At 43.0% G+C, this 23,262-nt stretch overlaps 1 protein-coding gene across 1 annotated transcript in view; it reads left to right on the top strand.

Moving 5' to 3' along the window:
• Positions 1-3,888: 3,888 nt before the first annotated feature.
• The window catches only part of DAGLB (diacylglycerol lipase beta), a gene marked incomplete at both ends in the record, with an annotated part of 40,931 nt that continues 21,557 nt past the window's right edge, over positions 3,889-23,262 (top strand). The window contains 6 exons of the mRNA XM_080702776.1: positions 3,889-3,983; positions 6,523-6,674; positions 16,246-16,417; positions 17,384-17,642; positions 20,732-20,854; positions 22,146-22,273. Coding sequence (XP_080558902.1) covers positions 3,889-3,983; positions 6,523-6,674; positions 16,246-16,417; positions 17,384-17,642; positions 20,732-20,854; positions 22,146-22,273 — 929 coding nt within the window. The remainder of the gene's footprint in view (positions 3,984-6,522; positions 6,675-16,245; positions 16,418-17,383; positions 17,643-20,731; positions 20,855-22,145; positions 22,274-23,262) is intronic.

Genomic DNA, 23,262 nt, shown 5'->3' on the forward strand with positions numbered 1-23,262 from the left:
TCATGGGCGGGGTTCTGGGCTGCTTCCCAACTGAGTGTGTGATGGGAGGGACTGTAATGATTCGTTTGGATATAAGACTACTCTGAGGAATTGAACACAAATTGTTACCTATCACTTTCATTTGCAGTTCCAAAAATTACTATCACCATGCCCATGCTCAGATTGAATTATTTTTTTTTTATCCCTTTTGGGTAGTAAAATGATTTATAGCTTTTTAAATTGACAGCACCAATTACCATTCCTTATATTCTATTCTTTTTCAAATGAGCTCTTGCCTGTTACCATCCTAAATAAACATTAAACATAGAATAAATTCTTTTATGATTAGGCTTCTGAACAGCCTATATCGGAGATGATATTTTTGTTTTTCATTTGGCAGCAAAAGCTGTATGGGGCTGCAGACATTTTAAGTCCACTTGTAATAATCTGTAAAACCTTCTGTATTTTGTGGAAATACTAGAATTTTTCCTCCTGATTTTGCCATTATATTGATTTGCAACATTTTCTGATTTATGCAAAAGTATATGACTTTGTTTTTATATGATGCACCATATGAATATGAAAGTGTTGAACACTAACAGTGCTTACTACAAGGAGGATGTAGTGTTTTTGCTTCCTGCATTAAAATGTCTCATGGAGGGAGCTGGATGAGTTGTATTTTTATTTAATGTGGGTCTTAACATCTTTCTAAATTGGTGGTATAATTGCATATTTTAATGCCTCTTGTGGCTCTCATCTTACTGTTTCCCTTTTGCCTCATCTTTTTGCTTTATGTATCAGAGAACCTTTCTTCCCAGCATCTTAGTCTTCATTTAGTTGCTGTGGTCTGTTTTCATCTTCCTTGGGACAATTCTGAGAGTGTGGAGGAAAGGTGGGAAATTCCGTTGCAGTAAATCAAGACTGCTGCCGCCCACACTCGGGGTTAGGGTGGGGTGGGGGGGCTCACACTTGTCTTTGTGCATGTAAATCAGACACAAGCTGGGGTCACTCATTGCAGAGCACAATGCACAGAACAAGGATCTGGAACCTCAGCATGTCAAAAGCCTTTTGTAGTCGTTCTTCCCAAGTAAAAAAAAAATTGGGCAAGATGTTACCACCATTTTATGGTCAACTAAGATGACATCGTATTAAGGAGAGTGCCTGAGTTGGAAACAAAGGCCTTGCCTTGTGCAACACACCTTATGAAGCACTGTTTCATAGTTATTTCATTTCCTAAATAAAGGTTATCAGGTAATTAATATTTTTGAAGTGTTTTTATGTGTCTGTGAATTGATTTTTCTTTTCTTCTTCTTATGGAACCTGGGAACTCATACATCCTAGGCAAATGCTTTACCACTCAGATATTCCCCCAGTCCATGTATATGTGAATTTTTAAAAATGAAATCATGAAAACAAATAGAGTTCACATTTATAAAAGCTTTTGGGCTGGGCGTGGTGGCGCATGCTTGTAGTCCCAGCATTTGGGAGAATGAGACAGAAGGATCAGGGTTCACAGAAAGCCTCAGCTACTTAGGCCCTTTGCAACTCAGACCCTGTTTCAAAAGAATAAAGAATAAAAAATAGGGCTGGGGGTGTAGCTCAGAGGTAGAATGCCTCTGGGTTCCATCCCCAGTACCAAACAAAACAAAACAAAAAACTTCTGAGACAATACCAATCTGGGCCTGTCCAGTTCAGTCAGAGTGTTTGAATCAAGTTTCCTGCTGCCTCATGCTCTGGCCAAGAGAGATACAGGTAGAGAAATACTTTGGATAGAAATTATATTGTTTTAAGCCAGGCGTGGTGGTGCACACTTGTAATCCCAGCACTTGGGAGGCCGAGTCAGGAGGATCACACAGGTTTGAAGCCAGTCTCGGCTACTTAGGCTCTCAGCAAATTAGTGAGACCCTGTTTCCAAATAAAATATAAAATAGGTCTGGGAGTATAGCCCGGAGGTAGAAAAGTCCCTCAGTTCCACTTCCACTACCACACACAAAATTATATTGTTTAAAGGAACCCTAAATAAAAAGCTCAAGCTTTGGGCTCAGACAAGTATTAAGAGTCTCAACTGCTAAACCCTGGGATTTATTTATTTTTGAACTACTGGGGATTGGACTCAGGGTCATTCTACCTCCAGGCCACACCCCAGCCTATTTTTTATTCTTTTATTTTGAAACAGGGTCTAAGTTGTGGAAGACCTCAATAATTAGCTGAGGCTAGCGATGAACTTGTGATCTTCCTGTCTCAGCCTCCCAATGACTGGGATTACAAGTATGTGCCACCATGCCTGACTGGCCTGGGATTTAATATGAGCCTCATCCCCCTGTTACACAGTAAAACTACTGCCATAGGATTTCTGTGAGGCTTAAAAGAGCCTCTGCTGGTAAAGCTCGCAATACAGAGTTTGGTACACAGTCCCTCCCAAGACCCCTTTTCCCCTCCTTAGAGACAGCACCCTTGAAAGCTGTCTGGAATCTGGTACTGGCAGGAGCTTCTCTGGCCCAGTTTATGACAGTGGTCAGTTCTGCCAGAAGGTTCAAAATCCTTGTTGGAGAAGAGAGAGAGAAATTGACTCTTGGGTACTAGTGGGTTTTTTTCTGTGTGGTTTTGCCCTCTAGTGGCTAGATGTGGAATTTCCAGGTAACCTGAACTGCCTAGAACGTGCCCCCCTCAGAGGTCTGATCCTCTGAAATGTGGAATCTTGCCTAGGTTCTGTAAGGTGTTTCTCTTCCAGGTTTAAAATAATTCCTGCTTTTATACCTACAATTTATAAGCAAGTTGCAACATAACCATTATTTTTTTAAATAATGACACGAGGATACACATCTTAGCCATTTTTATTTTTCGTTTGAGACAGGCCAAAAAAAAAAAAAAATGCCCCCCTCCATCCAATGTAGACAACAGTGGTGAACACTAAAGTACGATTATTTTTTATCTGAGTCATAGGACTTACTCAAATCAGACAGTCACGTCCTAATCAGAAACTGAGGCTATGAACCAACCAGTTGGGAAAAAAATGAAAGATGTTAAAGATCCGATTTTCCAAGTTAATATGAAGATATAAAATGCCAAGTCTCGGAAGAATACTCATGGCGAGCCCTCAAGTGTTGGGCAGCCCTCAAGTGTTTCCATTTTATTGTTTATTTTTGTGGGAATGATGGGTTGAACCCAGGGTCATTCTACCTCCGAGCTACATCCACATCCCTATTTATATTTTGAAACAGGGTCTCACCAAATTGTTGAGGGCTCGCTAAGTTGCTGAAGCTGGCCGAGAACCTGTGATCCTCCTGTCTCAGCCTCCCAAGTACTAGGATGACAAGCACGCGCCACTACGCCTAACTAAAAACAATAACAACAACAAAAAGGCGTGATGAGCAGGGCGGGGTGGCGCACACTTGTCCCAGTACTTGGGAGAAGGGACAGGAGAATCACGGGTTCAAGCGTAGCTTCAGCAATGTAGCGAGCCTCAACGATCTAGCGAGACCCCGTTTCAAAAAAAAAAAAAAAGAGGGTAGGGGTGTAGCTTAGAGGTAGAATGCCCCTGTGTTCAATCCCCCAGAACCATATACACACACAGCATGATGAGTCATTCACCTTCTCAAGAGCTATACTTTGATTTGGGTAATTCATTTCGAAGTTATAAAATAGACCTACTGATGCCAGCCTGCGGCTTAGGGTCCAGCGTGCGAACGAAGTCCGGGGACGCCGGGGCGGCGGTGGAGGAGAGCAGGGGGCGTGGCGTCCTGCGCAGGCGCCGGCCTTGTCCCCGCGTGAGCATGCGCAGACCCTCGCGTGCGCCTACGCCTGCGCGGGCTCGCGGCGGAGTTCGCCGGCGGAGCCCGGAGAGCTCGGGGCTGCAAGTGGCGCGCCGTGCCGGGCGTGTGGTTGAGGCCGCGCGGCCGCGACTGCGCAATGCCGGGAATGGTGCTCTTCGGCCGGCGCTGGGCCATCGCCAGCGACGACCTGGTGTTCCCTGGGTTCTTCGAGCTGTTCCTGCGAGTGCTGTGGTAAGCGCGGCCGCTCGGCTGGTGGCTGGACAGCGCCGAGGAGGGGCGGGGGCGCGCGCCCGCGGCGACGGAGGTGCCCGCTCACCCGGCGCCGCGGCGCGTTCCCGGCGTAGTGCGCGCCGCCGCGGAGGGGTCGGTGCTGGCGCTCTCCGCCTGCGACTGATGGCAAGCAGACCCCGAGCGGTTCGCCGGGCGGCCCCGGGACACTGCGCCGCAGGGCAGCAGCACCGCCCCGGGTGGGGCCCTAAAGCCTGGCACAGGGGGAGCGAAGACGTCACTACCTACCAAAAGTCGTGGCCTCGAGCTGTCCTTTCTTGAGCCTGGTGCAGCCACTAGCAAAGAACCTGCTCCTGCAAAATTGAAGTTGGAAAACAGTGCTCTTCCTTGCCATTCTTGAGCCGTTCGTGGCTGAATTTTATGAGGCAGTCAGGCAGCAATTTAGACTCTTGTATTTGTGTGTGTGTGTGTGTGTGTGTGTGTGTGTGTGTGTGTGTTACTGGGGATTGAACCCACGTGCAGTTGTTACTGGGGATTGAACCCACGTGCAGTCTACTCAGCCCTATTTTATTTTTATTTTGAAACAGTCTCGCTAGGTCGATGAGAATCTCACTACTTGTTGAGGGTGTCCTTGAACCTGCGATCCTCCTGTCTCAGCCTCCCAAGTACTGGTATTAACAGGTGCGCGCCACAGTGCCAGGCTCCGTTCTCTTTCAATGTGTGGAATCTGGGAAGCAGCATTCGTGCATGAAGTCAGTTAGCAGAGAGTCTGGGCAGGGAATATCAGTTTTATGAAAAAGTTGATTCTTGGGGGGAGGAATATAAAAACAAGAAATATGCTTTCTCAGAATTTTTCTAGTTTTCAGAGCCAAGTTTTTCTGAGATCATTTTCCTGTTATTATCTCTATACATGGAGCCTGGTATTACAAAATTGACAGAAACAAAACGTTATCTAGTCCAATTCAATTCTTTCTTTCTTTCTTTCTTTCTTTCTTTCTTCTCTTTTATTTCCTCCCACCAGTGCTGAGGCTCAAACCCAGGGTCTCACACAAGAACTTTACAAAAGAACCAAATTCTCACTTCCCAGTTTCACTTCCTAAGAGGTCTGGGCTTAAATCTTTATTATTATTATTATTATTATTTTCTGGTACTTGAGATTGAACCCAGGCTCATTCCTTTTATTTACAGCCCTTTGGGTTTTTTATTTTTTTAATTAATTAATTTATTTTTGGTGGTACTGGGGATGGAACCCAGAGGCTTTCTACCTCCGGGCTATACTCCCAGACCTATTTTATATTTTATTTGGAAACAGGGTCTCACTAAGTTGCTGAGAGCCTCACTAGCTGAGGCTGGCTTCCAGCCTATGCAATCCTCCTGTCTCAGCCTCCCAAGTGCAGGGATTACAAGCATGTGCCACCACCCCTGACTTGAATCTTCAGTAAGACATTCTTGCCACATGATGCTCTGTATTCTGCTGAAATCCCTCTAGGGACTATTACTTTGTAATAGTGTTGACTTTCATTATTCTGCACTGAATTACAAAAATGTAGTTATGAGGCCAGTGGGCTTCTTTTGACTTTATCAGTCTTTACTTTGGAATATCTTTGCATAGCTTAGTTCCTTGCCTCTTGATTTTGAATTACAACACAACAGATTACAATGTTTGTTAATTTTATATTAATCTAAAAATGTATAAATTTCCATTCATAATTAACCATATAGTTTGGTTTACCAGTTGCATATCTCTGAGTCATAATGGATGATTTTCCAGCAGCTTACATTGTATTTACTTATTTATGGTTTTAATTTGTTTATTTTATTTTAGTTTTAGTTTTTTGTTGTTGGTTTTCTTTTTTCTTTTTCTTTTTTTTTTTTTTTTTTTTTCTTGCGGGTCTGGATGGAACCCAGGGGCATTTTATTCTTTATTTTTTTTGAAACCGGGTCTCACTGAGTTGCAGAGGGCCTCACTAGGTAGCTGAGGCTGCCCGCGATCCTCCGGTCTCAGCCTCCTGAGTGCCGGGATTACAGGCGTGCGCCACCACGCCCGGCTTATTTATGGTTTTAAATGGATTATGGCAGGCATAGAATAAGAACAGTGATTAAAAATAGGAATTATAGAAATCTTTAAGAAAAAAGAAAGCTATGTTCTTTAGTTGACTTAGGTGTGGGTGTGTGTGTGTGTGTGTGTGTGTGTGTGTGTGTGTTGCTGGGGATTGAACCCAGGGGCATTTTAACTCTGAGCTACACCCCTAGCCCAGTTTTATTTTTATTTTGAAACAGAGTCCCGCTAGATTGATGAATGTCTCACTACGTGCTGAACCTGTCTTCAGACCTGTGATCCTCTTGTCCTCCAAGCATTGGTATCACAGGCATGTGTGCCACCACACCCAGCTGACTTAGTGGTTCTTTTGTTGGTGAGAATTATGTTCCACAGCGAGCCCTACCTTGTTTTGGAAAACATTAACTCCCTTTACTTTTTTATTTCATGTTTTACAAAACAGCTCCTTGAATTCCTTTTCTGATCCTCCCTGTTTCTGAACAGGTGGATTGGCATTCTGACTTTGTACGTCATGCACAGAGGGAAGCTGGACTGTGCTGGTGGAGTTCTACTCAGCAGTTACCTGATCGTTCTCATTGTTCTTCTGGCAGTCATTATATGTACTGTGTGGGCCATAGTATGTGTCAGCATGAAAGGTAAAGAGTAACCTTTTCTATTTGATACTTATTCTTTTCACTTAATAGCCTTATTGTGATAATTTGCATACTATACAGTTCACCCATTTAAAAAATATTTTTAAATGATTGGACCCAGGGGCATTCTACCTCTATAGTTACATTGAACTACATATCCAGCATTTTTTATTTTTCTTTTTGGTGGTACTGGGGATTGAACTAGGTCTTATAAACTGGGTGTGGTGGCACATCCTTGTAATCCTAATACTTGGGAGGCTGAGACAGAAGGAGGAAGGATCAAGGTTCAAGGACAGCCTCAGCAAATAGTGAGACTTTCACCACCCTAGTGAGACCCTGTTTCAAAATGAAAATAACATAGGGCTGGGGATATAGCTCAGAGGTAGAATGTCCCTAGGTTCTATCCCAAATGCTATACAAAAACAAAAAAGCAAAACACTGGAATTATAGGTATGTGCCACCATGCCAGGCTATACCTACTTCTGAAGATCAGTTTTTTCTACATATTTTAGTTATATGCAATCATTTCTCTGAGGCTCTCTCTAGAAATGTTGGAATTCTTTGATTGCTGTGGTTCATAAGATGAACTGATCACTGTTGATGACTAGTAAAGAGATGCATTAGTAAATAAAAATTCAGCAGGCAGAAGAAGGGCTGTATGACATGTCACCATCCACCTTGTTCTGGTGTGTTAGCACTGCTTGAGTCAGGATGTAGGAAGATGCTTATCAAATTGTAGATGATGACAGTACACTGAAAGGGTGACTGATATAGCAAGTGACAGAGTCAAGAATTTTAGCTAGGCATCGTGGCAAGCGTCTGTAATTCCAGTATTTGGGAGGCTGGTAAGGAGGATCACAGGTTTGAAACCAGCTGTAACAACTTAGGGAGACCCTGTTTCCAAATAAAAATTTAAATAGGGTTGGGGATGTAACATGGAGGTGAAATGTCCCTTGATTCAATCCTCAGCACCACAATCTATCATCAGTCAATCAATAAGTAAATAAATAGATAAATATTTCTTACAGATTGGAATGATGGGCAGAAACACGTATTAGCTCATGGAAGAAATGTGTGGGGTGAGATCTTAGTGACAAAGTATTTCATGAGGAAAGAACTTAAGAGTTTTGGATGACTAAGAAGCATGGCATGTGCTCATTTACTATGATAACTTATAGAAAATAGAGCTCAGTGTATTTTAGTATACCTCCAAAAATGGATGCATGGAGTCTAGATTGAAGCAGGTCCAAGTTCTGTTGTCTGTGTTGCTCCCCAGGTCTGAGTTTTCATTGGCGCAAATGCTGAAGGAAAAGAAGGAGTTGAAACCAGGTGTGATAACATACACTTATAATCTCAGTGCTTGGGAAGCTGAGAAAGGAGGATCACTAAGTTGGTGGCCAGTCTTAGCTATTTAGTGAGGCCTCAGACTCTGTTTCAAAAAAAAAAAAAACAAGCCAGGTATGGTGGCACACATTGTAAATCCAGCTTTTGGGAGGTTGAGACAGGAGGATCGCAGTTCACGAACAGCCTCAGTGAGGCCCTATTTCAAAATAAAGAATAAAAAAAGTAGGGCTAGGGGGATAGCTTGGAGGAGAATGCCCCTGGTTTCCATTCCTAGTACCAACAAAAATTACACACACACACACACACACACACACACACACACACACACACACACACGGCTGGTGGTCTAGTTCAGAGGTAGAATGCCTCTGAGTACAATCCCCAGTACCAAGAAAGAAAGAAAGAAAGAAAGAAAAGAAGGAACTGAATGTTTATAGCTTGGCTTAGCAATATGATACTTCTAAAACATTAAGAGTTTAGACTGGTGTAATTTTAAAGATAGCATTATCTGATTTATTTACTCTTTTTTGTTCATATATGTTACATTCTGTTTAGACCATAAACTATTTTCCTCTTAACATTTGTTTTTCTTCATATACTTTTTGGTGTCAGGGCACATTCACATTCCTGTGATGGATGCTCATATTCATTTCTCCTAGATATTCCCATGATGCCTGCACCATGACATACCCATGATCAGAGCTCAGGATTCACCTGCAGGTCATGGCAGCATCGTGGGTTGACTATCCTGCAACCTCCTCCAAATAGAACCCAGTTTTATTTAGTGCATTCCCCATCTCCCACATACCAAGCATGTGTCAGAGAAGCTGGTCATAAGCCCAGCTCAGGAATGATCCTCCTGTGTGGATGTATGGTTCAGCAATGGACATGGGATCTGGTTTGGGCCAGTGAAAATCAGGAATATTTGCTGGAAGGTTCTGGGGAAGTGCTTCCTTGCCCATATAGCAAAAATCCAGAAGCCACATGTGTTTTTCTTTCTGAATTGGTGCTGCTTCTCCACCCACAACCCAGGATGAGCAGGCACACCGAAGAAAGCTGTGCTCTGAGCTCTGTGTGGGGGCAAACACCTGTAATCCTAGTACTTAAGGCTGAGACAGGAGAATCACAGGTTCAAGACCAGCCTCAGCAATATAGTGAGATCCTATTTCAGAATAAAAAACACAAGCTGGGAGTTGTGGCACATGCTTTTAATCCCAGTATCTGTCAGGCTGAGACAGGAGGATCACAGGTTCAAAGGAAGCCTCAGCAACTTAGTGATGCCTTGTTTCAAAATAAAAAAAATAACATAGGCTGGGGGTGTAGCTCAGAGGTAGAATGTCCCTGGGTTTAATCCGCAGTACCAAAATAAAATTAAATTAAATTAAAAGGCAGTGCTGTGAGAAGCATGATGCCCCTTGACTCCCTACAGGTCCTTCCTGCCTTTAAACCAGTTTGAGTTGGATTTCTTGTTGCTTGTGACTAGAGGGATCCCAACTGAACTGAAAACAACATTTTATGAAAAACATTATGCTGAGCTGAGTGTGGTAGCACACATTTGTAATCCCAGTACTTGGGAGGCTGAGATAGGAGGATTGCAGGTTTGCCCCCAGCCTCAGCTACTTAGTGAGGCCCTCCACAACTTAGTGAGACACTGTTTCAAAATAAAGAATAAAAATTCGGGCTGGGGAAGTAATTCAGAGGTAGAATCTCCAGTACTACAAAAAAAAAAAAAAAAAAAATCAAAAAATCCAGGCGTGGTGGTTCACTCTTGTAATTTAGGAGGCTAAGACAAGAGGATCCTGTAGGTTTGAAGCCATTCTCAGCTACTTGGTGAGGCTGTCAGCAACTTAGTGAGAAACTGTTTCCAAATAAAATATAAAATAGGTCTGGGAATATAGCCCAGAGGTAGAATGCCCCGGGTTCCATCCCCAGTACCACTAAAAATATTTAAAAATAAATAAAAACATGTTAGTTTAATTACTGATTTGCTACAAATAATTAGTACTGGATTCTTTTTTTTTTTTAATTTTTATTTTTGTGGTACTGGGGTTTCTGGAAGCCCTTCTACCTCTGGGCTACACTCCCAGACATTTTTATTTGGAAACAGGGTCTCCTAAGCCAGCACGCGTGGCTGGCTTCGAACCTGCGCGATCCTCCTGTCTCTGTCTCCCAAGCGCAGGGATTACAAGCGTGCGCCACCACACCCGGCTGGATTCTTATTTTTAAAAAAACATTTATTAGCCTGGTATGGTGGTACACGATTTATAATATACCCAGTACTTGGGAGGCTGAGACAGGAGGATCCAGATTCGTGGACAGCCTCAGCTACTTAGTGAGGCCCTCTGCAATTTAGTGAGAACCTATTTTCAAATAAAAAATAGAGTAGGGGTGGATATATAGCTCAGAGGTTAAAAAAAAAAAAAAGCCCAGCACCACACACAAAAAAGTTTTTATCAATTTCAATGAATACAATTTTAAAAACAAGAAGGTATTTATAATACAAGACAAAAAGAGGCAATCTCCTTAGTATGTAAGGGTTTCTGTAATGAATAGGAAAAGCACCCATGGGCAGGAGAAAAAGAACATGGAGATACATGATTTCTAAATGTATAAAATATCCAGCCTCCATCACAAAGAAGAAAACTTTACATTGTGTTGGTGAGGCTGGGCAGAAATAGGTAGCTTATTTTGTTGTTGGGAATCTAACTGAATTTTTTAAGAGGGGCCAGTATGGCAATATGTGTATACGTATCAGTTTATTCCTATATATTTGCACTTGTACAAAGGAGTCCATGTAAGTATCTTCATTGCAGTGTTGTTTGTAGAAACAAGATTAGAAAGTCGCCAGGCGTGGTGGCGCAGACTTGTAATCCCCGCTCTTGGGAGGCAGAGACAGGGAGGATCGCACTGGTTCGGAGCCAGCCTCACTGGCTTAAAAGACCCTGTTTCAAATAAAAATATAAAAATAGGTCTGGGAGTGTTGCCCGGACGTAGAAGGGCTTCCAGGAACCCCAGTACCACCAAAAAAAAAAAAAAAAAAAAAGAAGAAAGAAAGAAAGAAAGAAACAAGATTAGAAAGAATTACTCCTGTCCACAGGTCACTAGTTAAGTAAACTGTTATTTATTTATTTATTTATTTATTTATTTATTTATTTTTGTAGTACTAGGGATTGAACCCCCCCCAAAAAAAAAGTCCATGGATTTGGATTTACGGCAGCATCATCCCCCAGGGCCTCTCTAGTATCTTATGCAGAGCAGACTGTGACCCAGAACTATTGCTTGACCTCTGCCCCTAGGCTGCTGGCACTAAAGCAAGTTGCATGGTGGAAGGGGGAGAGAGAACTTTGTGATCAGCTTTGTGAACAGATAAGGGTTGATTTATAATGGACTAAGGTACAAGACTTTTTTTTTTTTTTTTTTTTTTTTGCAGTACTATGGTTGGAACCCAGGGGCATTCTACCTCCGAGCTATGCCCCATCCCTATTTTTTATTCTTTATTTTGAAACAGATCTCACTGAGTTGCAAAAGGCCTAAGTAGCTGAGGCTGTCCACAAATCCAGATCCTCCTTTCCCAGCCTTCCAAGTACTGGGATTACAAGCATACGCCACCATGCCCAGCTGGTACAAGACATTTTATATCATTTGCTGCTTTTTCCTCAAAGGCTATATACATTTTCATGAATAGACTTCCTGGGAGGATACACAGCCATTGGTTTCCTTCTAGGGATGGTAGCTGAAGGACTAGGGGCTCAAGGGTGGGAGGAATATTTAAAATTTACTTTAAAAAATTTTTTTTGTGTGTGTGATGTTGGGGAGCAAACCCAGGGCATTATCATGCTAGGTAAGAACTCTGCCTCTGATATACACTCACCACTAAAATTTACTTTATACCTACTTGACCTATTAGAACTTTTTAACCTTTATATGCATTACTTGCACAGAATCAACTTGTGTGTGTGTGGGGGGGTACTAGGGATGAAAACCCAGGGGCCTTCTACCTCCAGGCTATACTTCCAGACCTATTTTTTATATTTTATTTGGAAACAGGGTCTCCTAAGCCAGCAGAGGCTGGCTTCAAACCTGCGCAATCCTCCTGTCTCAGCCTCCCAAGTGCGGGGATTACAAGCGTGCGCCACCACGACCAGCTAGAATCAATGTATTTTTTAAAAAATAAACTTTAATTTTCAGGTCTATTTAAAGATAATATGTTGGTAAATTTTATTCTTGGTACATGAATAATTTCTATTGCTGCTTTTGTTTAACTAGTCAATTCTCAATAATTTGTCATTTGAGCTGAAGGAAAATGTATATTTAATTTGGGGCTGATATTCTCTCTTTTAAAAAATCACCAGTTGTAGAGGGAGCATTTGGAACAAATAAAATTTAGTCATCTTTATCTAAAAGACTAACCCCCTTTTTCTTAGTTATAAACATATCTAGATTTGTTGAGAACAATATTGATATTGTGATCTTTTTTTATTTCTTTTTTTTTCCTTTGGTACTAGAGAATGAACCCACAGGCATTCTGCCTCCAAGCTACACTCCCAGCCTGCTTGCTTGCTTATTTACTTATTTATTTATTTATTTACTTACTTACTTACTTACTTACTTAATTTATTTATAGTGATACTGGGGATGGAGCCCAGGCCAGGGGCTTTTCTACCTCTGGGCTACACTCCCAGACCTATTTTATATTTTATTTGGAAACAAGGTCTCACTAAGCTGCTGAGAGCCTCACTACAATCTTCTTGTCTCAGCCTCCCAAGCACTGAGATTACAAGCATGTGCCACCACCCCTGGCTAGCCTTTTTATTTTTGAAACAGGGTCTTCCTGAGTTGCTAAGAGTCTTGCTAAGTTACCGAGGCTGTCCTTGAACTTGCAGTTCCCTTGTCTCAGCCTCCCAAGTACTGGTATTAGAGGGTAGCACCACCATACCCAACGGTCGTTTCTGTTTTTGATCAGAGAATCTCCCAAATGAAATCTTGGGAGATAGTTGCTCTTGTGTGGGTGGTTTAATTAGGAACAGTCCATTCTCATGACTACCACATTTTAACAGGAGAACACCCTTGACAAATAAAGGCTGCCATTCATCATATTTGGCTTCAGTTACGGGGTGTCTCCTTCTCTGGATGTGTTTCTCAGGAGCTCATTGCTTATCTCCTGCTGGAGAAGATGGCTGCGGGGGCTAGAGGCAATTCAGTGGCGCAGGCCTTCTCCTTGTTGCTCTTCCTCATACGTGGCTGTGGCTGTTAAAGGCCATAGGTCATTTAAGGAAGACTGTGGGGGACATTCCAGCACAGCTGTGCTTCTTGATAATGGCACATCAAGTCAGGGTACCTACTGCAGTGGCCAGGTCCACACCAGCCTCTTGACCTTGAGGAGAAAGTAAATAAGGAAATAAAATAAAAATGTTTCTTAGACATACCCAATGTAAAGGAGACTTGTATTCTGTATCTTATTTATTTTCTGGAAGCTTAATCAGAAACACTCCAGTTTTGCTTCCTTGTCTATGTTCATTAGTGCATCAGTGATAACTATTATCACTTGTATTTCAAGCTGAGGTACTACAGACAGTGTTGGGACGTGTGTGTGTGTGTGTGTGTGTGTGTGTGTGTGTGTGTGTGTGTGTTTGTTTGTGGTACTGGGGATTGAGCCCAGGACGTTCAACCTTCAAGCTACACCCTCAGCCCTATTTTTGTGTGTGTGTGTGTGTGTGTGTGTGTGGTACTGGGGTTCCTGGAAACCCTTCTACCTCGGGGCTACACTCCCAACACCTATTTTTCATATTTTTATTTGGAAACAGGGTCTCTTAAGTCAGCAAGGCTGGCTTCGAACCTGTGCGATCCTCCTGTCTCCGCCTCCCAAGCAGGGGGATTACAAACGTGCGCCACCACGCCCAGCTCCCAGCCCTATTTTTTATTCTTCTCTTTTTTCTTTTCTTTATTTCTTTTCTTTTCTTTTTCTTTTTTTTTTTTTTTGTTGTTGTTGTTTTGCAGGTCTGGGGATGGAACCCAGGGGCCTGCCCTATTTTTTATTCTTTTTCATTTGAAACAGGGTCTCACAAAATTGCGGAGGGCCTCACTAAGTAGCTGAGGCTGTCCGCGAACCTCGATCATCCAATCTCAGCCTCCCGAATGCTGGGATTACAAGCGTGCACCACCACACCCAGCTTATTCTTTTATTTTTTGAAACAGGGTCTCACTGAGTTGCAAAGGGCCTCACTAAGTAGCTGAGGCTGTCCACGAACCGCGATCATCTGATCTCAGCCTCCCAAATGCTAGGATTACAAGTGTGAGCCACCACGCCTGGCTTTCATATGGCATTTTTATGTTACTTAGATTTGTATTCATCACAACTTTTTCCCAAAGGGAGAGAGCTGATATTTATGTCAAGAATTAAAGTATAGCCAGACAAAAATAAAGAATAAAAAATTGGGCAGGGTGTAGCTCAGAGGTCAAATGCCTCTGGGTTCCATCCCTACCTGCAAAAAAAAAAAAAAAAAAAAAAGAAGAAGAAGAAGAAAAAGGAAAGAATAATTCACTTCAAAAGTGAATACCTGAGCCAGGCGTGGTGGCGCACGCTTGTAATCCCTGCGCTTAGGAGGCTGAGACAGGAGGATCACACGGGTTCGAAGCCAGCCTCAGCTACTTAGGCTTTCAGCAACTTAGTAAGACCCTGTTTCCAAATAAAGTATATATTAAAAAAAAGGTCTGGGATTGTAGCCTGGATGTAGAAAGCCTCTGGGTTCCACCCCCAGTACCACCAAAAAAAAAAAAAAGTGATTACCTGGAGAATATTTTAGAAAGTACCCATATCAGCCCCCCCCCCTTTTTTTTGGCGGTACTGGGGATTGAACCAAGGGGCATTCTACCTCCAAGCTACACTCCAGGCCCTACATTTTATTTCTAATTTTGAAACAGGGTCTCACTAAGATACAGAGAGCCCCTTACTAAGTAGCTGAGGCTGAGGCTGGGGGCAAACCTGCAATCTTCTTGTCTCAGCCTCCCAAGTGCTGATATTACAGGCGTGCACCACCACCACTTAGGTTTCTTCATTTGTAACATAGGATAATGAGTAACCCACAGTTCATGAGAATTGGAGAGTAATGGGCATAAAATAGTTAGGATGGTATATAGGACAATGTAGATCTCCATAGATGTGGAGCTCGTTTTTCTGGCTGTTAGAATATAGGCACCTATCTCCCTATTTGCTTTGGACAGTTCTGTTGCATGACTAGTAACATAATTATTAACAATTTTAGCTGGACGTGGTGGCACACACTTGTAATCCCAGCATTTGGGAGGCTGAGACTGAAAGATTGGGGTTCGAGGACAGCTCAGCTAATGAGGCCCTCTGCAACTCAGTGAGACCTGGTTTCAAAATAAAGAATAAAAAATAGGGCAGGGGGTGTACCTCAGAGGTAGAATGCTCCTGGGTTCCATCCCCAAACCCACAAAAACAAAAGCCAGGCGTGGTGGCGCACGCGTGTAATCCCCGCGCTTGGAAGGTGGAGACAGGAGGATTGCGCTGGTTCAAAGCCAGCCGTGCTGGCTTAAGAGACCCTGTTTCCAAATAAAAATATAAAAATAGGTCTAGGAGTGTAGCCCGGAGATAGAAGGGTTTCCAGGAACCCCAGTACCACAAAATAAATAAATAAATAAATAAAAGAACACCTGCGTTTTGCTCTCTGAAGTCTCTATTTGGACAGTGATTACATGGTGTCACTTGTCAGAACCCAGAAGCAGCTTTAATCTCCAGTGAGTCTAAGGAATGAATGTGAAGCCAGGCGTGGTGGTGCACACTTGGGATCCCAGTACCTGGGAGGCTGAGACAGGAGGATTGTAGTTTGAGGCCAGCCTTGGCTATTTAGTGACGCCCTCCACTACTTAGTGAGACCTTGTTTCAAAATAAAGAATAAAAAATAGGGCTAGGGGTGAAGTTCGGAGATAGAATGCCCATGGTTTTCATCCCAAGTCCTGCAAAAAAAAAGAAAAAAAGAAAGAAAGGAAGGAAGGAAGGGAGGGAGGGAGAGAAATGGCTGAGGCTTTTTGTCATGCTTCCAACTCTAGGTTCTCACTTGCTGTCAAACTTGGGCATTGGTTATCAAGTACAAGTAGAGGGATGCAGAAGGTGGATGTTGGTACATACAAATGTATGTTCTCATAGCTGTGGAAAGGAAGCTCCTTTCTGAGGAGGCAAGTGAGCAGTTGATTGTTTTCTGTATTTCAGGAACCATTTGTAACCCTGGACCACGGAAGTCTATGTCTAAGCTGATTTACATCCGCCTAGCGCTGTTTCTGCCAGAGATGGTCTGGGCTTCTCTGGGGGCCACATGGGTGGCCGACGGTGTCCAGTGTGACAGGACAGTTGTGAATGGCATCATTGCAACCGTCATTGTCAGGTGAGGTCTTCTCTCTTTTTGTTTCTTCTCATCACACATGCATTTGAGATGCAGGGTAAACAAGCCTTTCTTAAGCTCATGGCAGATAGCCCAGTGTCATGTGGATTTCTTAACAGAGTTAGAATCGGGCCTTTCTGAGTAACTTGTGAAAGCTTATTTGTACATGAGAAATAATTCATCTTCCATTACGCATTTGTCGATGTTTTCTTTCTTATTGGTTCTCACTTTTCTGCATTCTCTCTCTCTTCTTATAAGAAGGAAGAAAGCAGAAGACCACACAAAGACAAAAACTAAAGGTAGAATGAGAAGAAATAAAAGTGTCAGAATTTGAATAGGGAATAATACTCTAGTAAGGTTTCACATCTTCTAGGCTAAAAATCTTAGAGATTTAGTTCTGTCTCCTTATTAGGAATAAGGGAACTGAGGCTCAGGGTATTACCACCTTCCCCGAAGTTACACAGCCAGAGGCAGCGGAGTCTGCTCACGGAGGTGCATCTTCCCAGCAGCACAGCGCTTGTGAACTCACAGGGCCTCACACCATGGACAATCTGGAAATCTTTAAACATGTGGAAAAAGAACTATCAGAGTGTTCCAGAAAATGGAAATTCTTTTAGTTTTATTGGGAAGAACTCTGGAGCACTAAGGAATAAGGGCCTGGACTGTGGGGACCAATGAGAGCTAGATCCTGCTGCTTCTGTGTCGAGGCTGCAACGCCGCCTACCAGACAGCTCCATGTTCCTCTCTAGTGTTTACTTTTAGCACTGATCTTTGTGGGGCCCGAGTTAGCAATGGGTTCATGAGGAAAGGTCTAGAAGAAACCAGTTGCTTGTCTCCCGAGTTCCGGGAGACCCGCGTCCTCCTCGGGAAGGACGGCCTCTGTGGAGATGGAGGAACCCCGGGGGGGCACCGCGGACTGCACCTGGAGGTGGCCGCAGTCACTGAGCCTTTCCACTCTCTGTTTTGCAGTTGGATCATCATCGCCGCCACTGTGGTCACCATTATCATTGTCTTTGACCCACTGGGGGGGAAAATGGCTCCATATTCTTCGACTGGTCCCAGTCACCTGGATAGTAATGATTCAAGCCAGTTACTTAATGGCCTCAAGACAGCAGCTACAAGCGTGTGGGAAACCAGAATCAAGCTCTTATGCTGTTGCGTTGGGAAAGACGACCATACTCGAGTTGCTTTTTCGAGTACGGCAGAGCTTTTCTCAACCTACTTTTCAGTAAGCTGAAGGGATCTGGTTTGGTCTCTTTGTTCTGTTTCAGTAAATGCTTCTTATGTGAAGATGAGCACTCTGAGTTTTAAGCTAGTCCGCCAGTTGTATAAAGTGGTTTTTGAGAACCTGGAACCTTTGGGCATGGGGTTGGGGCCAGTACTTCCAGGATAAGTACCCGGGAGCTGCTACCTGCAAGGGCCATGCTTTTTTACATTCTACCTCACTGGTCAGATGTGTCCTTTCATTGACACCTGCTCATTAGACTGTCGAGATTTTTTTTTTTTTTTTTTTGGTGTCACTGGGGTTCCTGGAAGCCCTTCTACTTCCGGGCTACACTCCCAGACCTATTTTTAAATTTTTATTTGGAAACAAGGTCTCCTAAGCCAGTGCGCACAGCTGGCTTCGAACCTGTGCGATCCCCCATCTCTGCCTCCCAAGCGCGGGGATTACAAGTGTGCGCCACCACGCCTGGTTTACTGTCGAGATTTTGAACTAGGTTTTTTATTTGTGTGTGTGTGTGTGTGTGTGTGTGTGTGTGTACTAGGGATTAAACCTGGGCATTTACCTCTGAATGAGATCCCCCTTAGCCTTTTTAAAATTTTATTTATTTTATTGTGGTACTGGGGAAGGAACCCAGTACCTCCAAGTTATACCCCAGCCTAATTTTTTATCCCTTATTTGGAAACAGGGTCTCACTAAATTGTGGAGGGCCTTGCTTTATAAATTGCCAAGGCTGGCTTCGAACCTGCAATCCTCCTGTCTCAGCCTCCCAAGTACTGGGATTGCAGGTATGGGCTGCCGCACCCTGCTCTTTTTTTTTTTTTTTTTTTTTAACAATATTTCTCTAAATGGCTGGGGCTGACTGTGAATCTTCCTCAGAGGCTAACTCTGAACTGTCTCAGCCTCCCAAGTACTAGGATTATAGGCTTGTGCCACCATGCCTGGCTATAAGATTTTACATTAGGTTTTTTTGAGTGTGTGTGATACTGAGGATTGAACCCCTAAGCATTCTGCCTCTGAGCTTCACCCCCAGCCCTATTTTATTTGTTATTTGGAAACAAGTTCTCACTAAATTGCTGAGGCTCTCCTCAAACCTGACGATTTTCCTATCTCAGCCTCCCAAGTATTAGGATTACAGGTCCTAATTACATTAGGATTACAAACCCAGCTTGAACTAGTTTTTAAGAAACTAAATAATGTAACCTGTACAATCAGGGAATAATTTACCAGTTTTCTCTTTATGTATTCTCTACCCAGCTGACTCAGCAGATACTGTGTATAGGCAGTATCATGTATTTAGAGTAGTATTAGGTAGTAATTTCTTACCACTTTATATCATGATAGAAATGATAAACTATTCTATCTATAAGGAAAGCTTGAATTATTGCAGTGCAAGATGGTGTTGTCATTCTATGGCAGTGTCTTTAGTGATTTGAAAGTACTTGTTTTTCTTTCATATCCAGTTTGTGATTTTGTCTTTTCATATAACATTTTCTGATAAACTGCTGTTATTTTCAGTATTGAGACAAGGAAGGAGGAAGAGTTCTTTTGACATCCTACGCATCTCCCTGCCTTTCTCACTTCTCAGTGGTATCTGACTTGTGCTGTTCAGGGCCAGCCCTAGAGCCTGACACCAGGCCAGAGTAGCAAACTCTGTGTGGATATTAGAGAAGGGTATAAACCCCTAAGTTGTTGTTTTGTTTTGTTTTTGTGGTACTGGGGATGAAACCCAGGGGCTTTTTACCTCCAGGTTACACTCCCAGACTTATTTATACTTTATTTAGAAACAGGGTCTCACTAAGTTACTGAGAGCCTCACTAAGTAACTGAGGCTCGATTCGAATCTGTGCGATCCTCCTGTCTCAGCCTCCCAAGTGCTGGGATTACAAATGTGCACCACCACACCTAGCTTCTCCTAAGTCTTAAAGGAGTGCTTCAACTTGGTCTTAAGATATTCATAAGGAGCCAGGCATGGTGGCCCACACTTGTAATCCCAGCATTTGAGAGACTGAGACTGGAGGATCGCGGTTTGCCGACAGCCTCAGCTACTTAGGCCCTTTGCAACTTCAGTAAGACCCTGTTTCAAAATAAAGAATAAAATACAGGGCAGTGGATGTAGCTCAGAGGTCAAATGCCCGTTTCCATCCCCAGACATGCAAAAAAAAAAAAAAAAAAAAAAAGATAATCAGAAGGAAGCAGAAGAAAAACTGGCTATTTTCTCACAGGATTTCTCATTCCACATCATAGGCAGAACTGATGGCCCAGGGGCCCAGTGACTGACACATGATCCATTCTTTTAAGCTAAAAGTTCTTGCCATTGGTGGAGGATTTCTGACTCTTCCAAATCTGTCCTAAAGAAAGAAAAAGGGATAAGGTCAGGCTCCAGGGGACAGCTCTGTTGCTTTGCTGGTTTGGGGTTTCTTTTGGGGTAGGCTTAACCCAGAAAGCATACATTCAGCCTTGCGAATCTGTCATAGACTGTGTTTTCACAAAACCTTCACAGCATTTTAAGAAATGAGAGTATAAATTTGTGTTAAAATTGTGCATTACTAGCTGGGCGTGGTGGCGCACGCTTGTAATCCCAGTGCTTGGAGAGGCTGAGACAGGAGGATTGCACCGGTTTGAAGCCAGCCTCAGCTACTTAGTGAGGCTCTCAGCAACTTAGTCAGACCCTGTTTCCAAATAAAGTATAAAATAGGTCTAGGAGTATAGCCCGGAGGTAGAAAAGCCCCTGGGTTCTACCCCCAGTATCCCCCCACACACAAATTGTGTATAACTAAAGAGATGAAGGACTTAGTCCTTTATTTCTCCACTTTATAGAACATTTGAGGTAGATTAGAAATAGTAGTCACTTGCAGTAAAATTTTGAGAGATCAATCTAGTGGGTTTGTCTTAGGACAGGATATGAAAATATCACAAACTCACCAATGGAAGGAGTCCTGCAAGGAAAGTACTTTATAAAATGCCTTTGTACATGTAACTGTATCTCTGTTGTATATGTATGTGTGCCTGTGAGGCATATAAAACTGGATTTTAAGGAGTTCCTGGGAAGTTTCTGCTGGGTTTTATGACAGGCTATTTTTATTTCCCACCCAGGACACAGATCTGGTGCCCAGTGACATTGCGGCAGGCCTCACCCTTCTCCACCAGCAACAGGACAACATATGCAGCAACCAGGAGCCTCCCGATGTGAACAGCCAGTCCCCAGGGCATTCCCAGGTAATCCTGAATTCCTATTGGATTCTACAGTTTTGGCATTCATGCCTCAGTGTAGATCTTCAAAAACTATACAATTAGCCACAAGCAGTTTCAGTAATGATTGGGCTGGAATCTGACTTGTGGCTTCTGCTTGTTGTACTGTGTGACCTGTCACTGTAATCCAGATAGTAGGAGCCCATTCCTGGCTAGTTAACCGTGAATTATATTTTCTTTCTTTCTTTCTTTCTTTCTTTCTTTCTTTCTTTCTTTCTTTCTTCCTTTCTTTCTTTCTTTCTCCCTTTCCTTCCTTCTTTCCTTCCTTCCTTCCTTTCTTTCTATCTTCTTCTTTTTTTCGGTGCTAGGGATTAAACACAGAGGCATTCTACCTCTGAGCTATATCCCCAGCCCTGTTTTTTTTTTATTTTTTATTTGGAAACAGGGTCTTGCTAAGTGGCTGGCAGCCTTACTAAATTGCTAAGGCTGACTTCAAGCCTGTGATCCTCCGATCTCAACCTCCCAAGAACTGGGATTTTAAGTGTATGCCACCATGCCCGGGATGCATTGTGTTTTAAAAGCTTTCTGTTTTAGGAAATTTACTGATGGGTTCTATGTACCAAAAAAATTCTTTCTAGGGTGGAACTTGAGTCTGGGGAGCTAAATAGTTTGCCTTTGCTTAGTGATGATTTTCCTGTCATAGATTGTTATGCTTTCAAAAGAGAAAATTGCACATAAGCCATATTTCTCTGTCCCTTGCTAAAACAGCACCTGTTGGAGTGGAGAAAATCTGCTAATGCTTCTAGGCAGGATAGGAAGCACCAGCTTGTCCTAAGAGGAGTCAGAAGACTCATTCTGGTCTCGTTGCTGTTCACTCCCTTTGTCCTTGCTGCATTCCTGGAGGAGTCTATTCCAGTTTGTATTTAAGGGCCAGTTTTTCCTACAGAGGTTCTCTGAGAGTGTTAGTCAGTGAGGAAACTTGAGGGAGAAGCAAGAATCTAAAGTTCAGGATTAAGATGTTGGTTTGTAGCCAGGCATGGTGGCACACACTTGTAATCTCAGCATTGGGAAGGCTGAGACTGGAGGATTGCAGTTTGCAGACGGCCTCGGCTCCTTAGTGAGGCCCTCTGCAACTCAGTGAGACCCGGTTTCAAAATAAAGAATAAAAAATAGGGCAGAGGTTGTAGCTCGGAGGTCTGCCCCTGGGTTCCATCCCCAGACCTGCAAAAAAAAAAAAAAAAAGAAAAAAAATCTTGGTTTGTTCATCCTCCTGTGTGAGTTCCCCTAAACAACAAGCTTTTTTTTCTCTCTCTTCCAGGAAGCTGACTTGGATGCAGAATTAGAAAACTGCCGTCATTATATGCATTTTGCAGCAGCTGCCTATGGGTGGCCTCTCTATATTTATAGAAACCCATTTACAGGACTGTGCAAGATTGGTGGTGACTGGTAGGTTGGCACAGTGTGAAGCCTACATGTCCACATTTCTTCACCCACCGCCATTCTATTTTTGAATACTTCAAAACCTTGCAAAAACAGAACAGAGTCCTCTAAATCCTTTATCTGATTCACCCGTTCTGACTCATCATGTCACGTTTGCTATATGAGGCTCTCCCTATAAATATAGTTTTTCTCCTGAACCACTTAAGGATTTATTTTATTTTATTTGTGTGTGGGGGGGTAGTAAAGTCTGAACCTAAAGGTATCTTACCTCTGAGCTATACCCCCAGTCCTGTTTTTTATTCTTTGTTTTGAAACCAGGTCTCATTAAGTTGCAGAGGGACTCCTCAGTAGCCGGGGCTGTCTGTGAAGCACAATCTTCCCATCTCAGCCTCTCAAATGCTGGGTTTACAAGCGTGAGCCACCACACCCACCCACCCCCCTTTTTTATGCAGTACTAAAGATGGAACCCAGGGACATTCTACCTCCAAGCTACACCCCCAGCCCTATTTTTTATTCTTTATTTTGAAATAGAGTCTCACTGAGTTGCAAAGGGCCTCACTAAGTAGCTGAGACTGTCCACAAATCGTGATCCTCTTTTCTCAGCCTCCCAATGCTGGGATTATAGCATGTGCCACCATGCATGGCTCCCAGCCCTTTTTTATTTTTTGTTTTTTAAATACAGTCTTGCTAGGTTCCTGAGAGGCTTGCTAAGTTGCTGTGCTGTCCTCAAACCTGCGATCCTCCTGTCTCAACCTTCCAAGTATTGGGATGGCATGTGCCACCATGCCCGGCTCTATTTGAGATTTACTTGTACACTCCATGCTGCTTTATTTCTAATTACTTCAGCCTGAATTTCTTAAGGACAATTTTTTTTTTTTTTTTTTTTTTGTGGTACTGGGGTTTCTGGAAGCCCTTCTACCTCTGGGCTACACTCCCAGACCTATTTTTATATTTTTTATTTGAAAACAGGGTCTCCTAAACCAGCGCACGGCTGG

This window comes from Muscardinus avellanarius, assembly GCF_963383645.1.
Source record: "Muscardinus avellanarius genome assembly, chromosome: 10".
NCBI lineage: Eukaryota > Metazoa > Chordata > Mammalia > Rodentia > Gliridae > Muscardinus > Muscardinus avellanarius.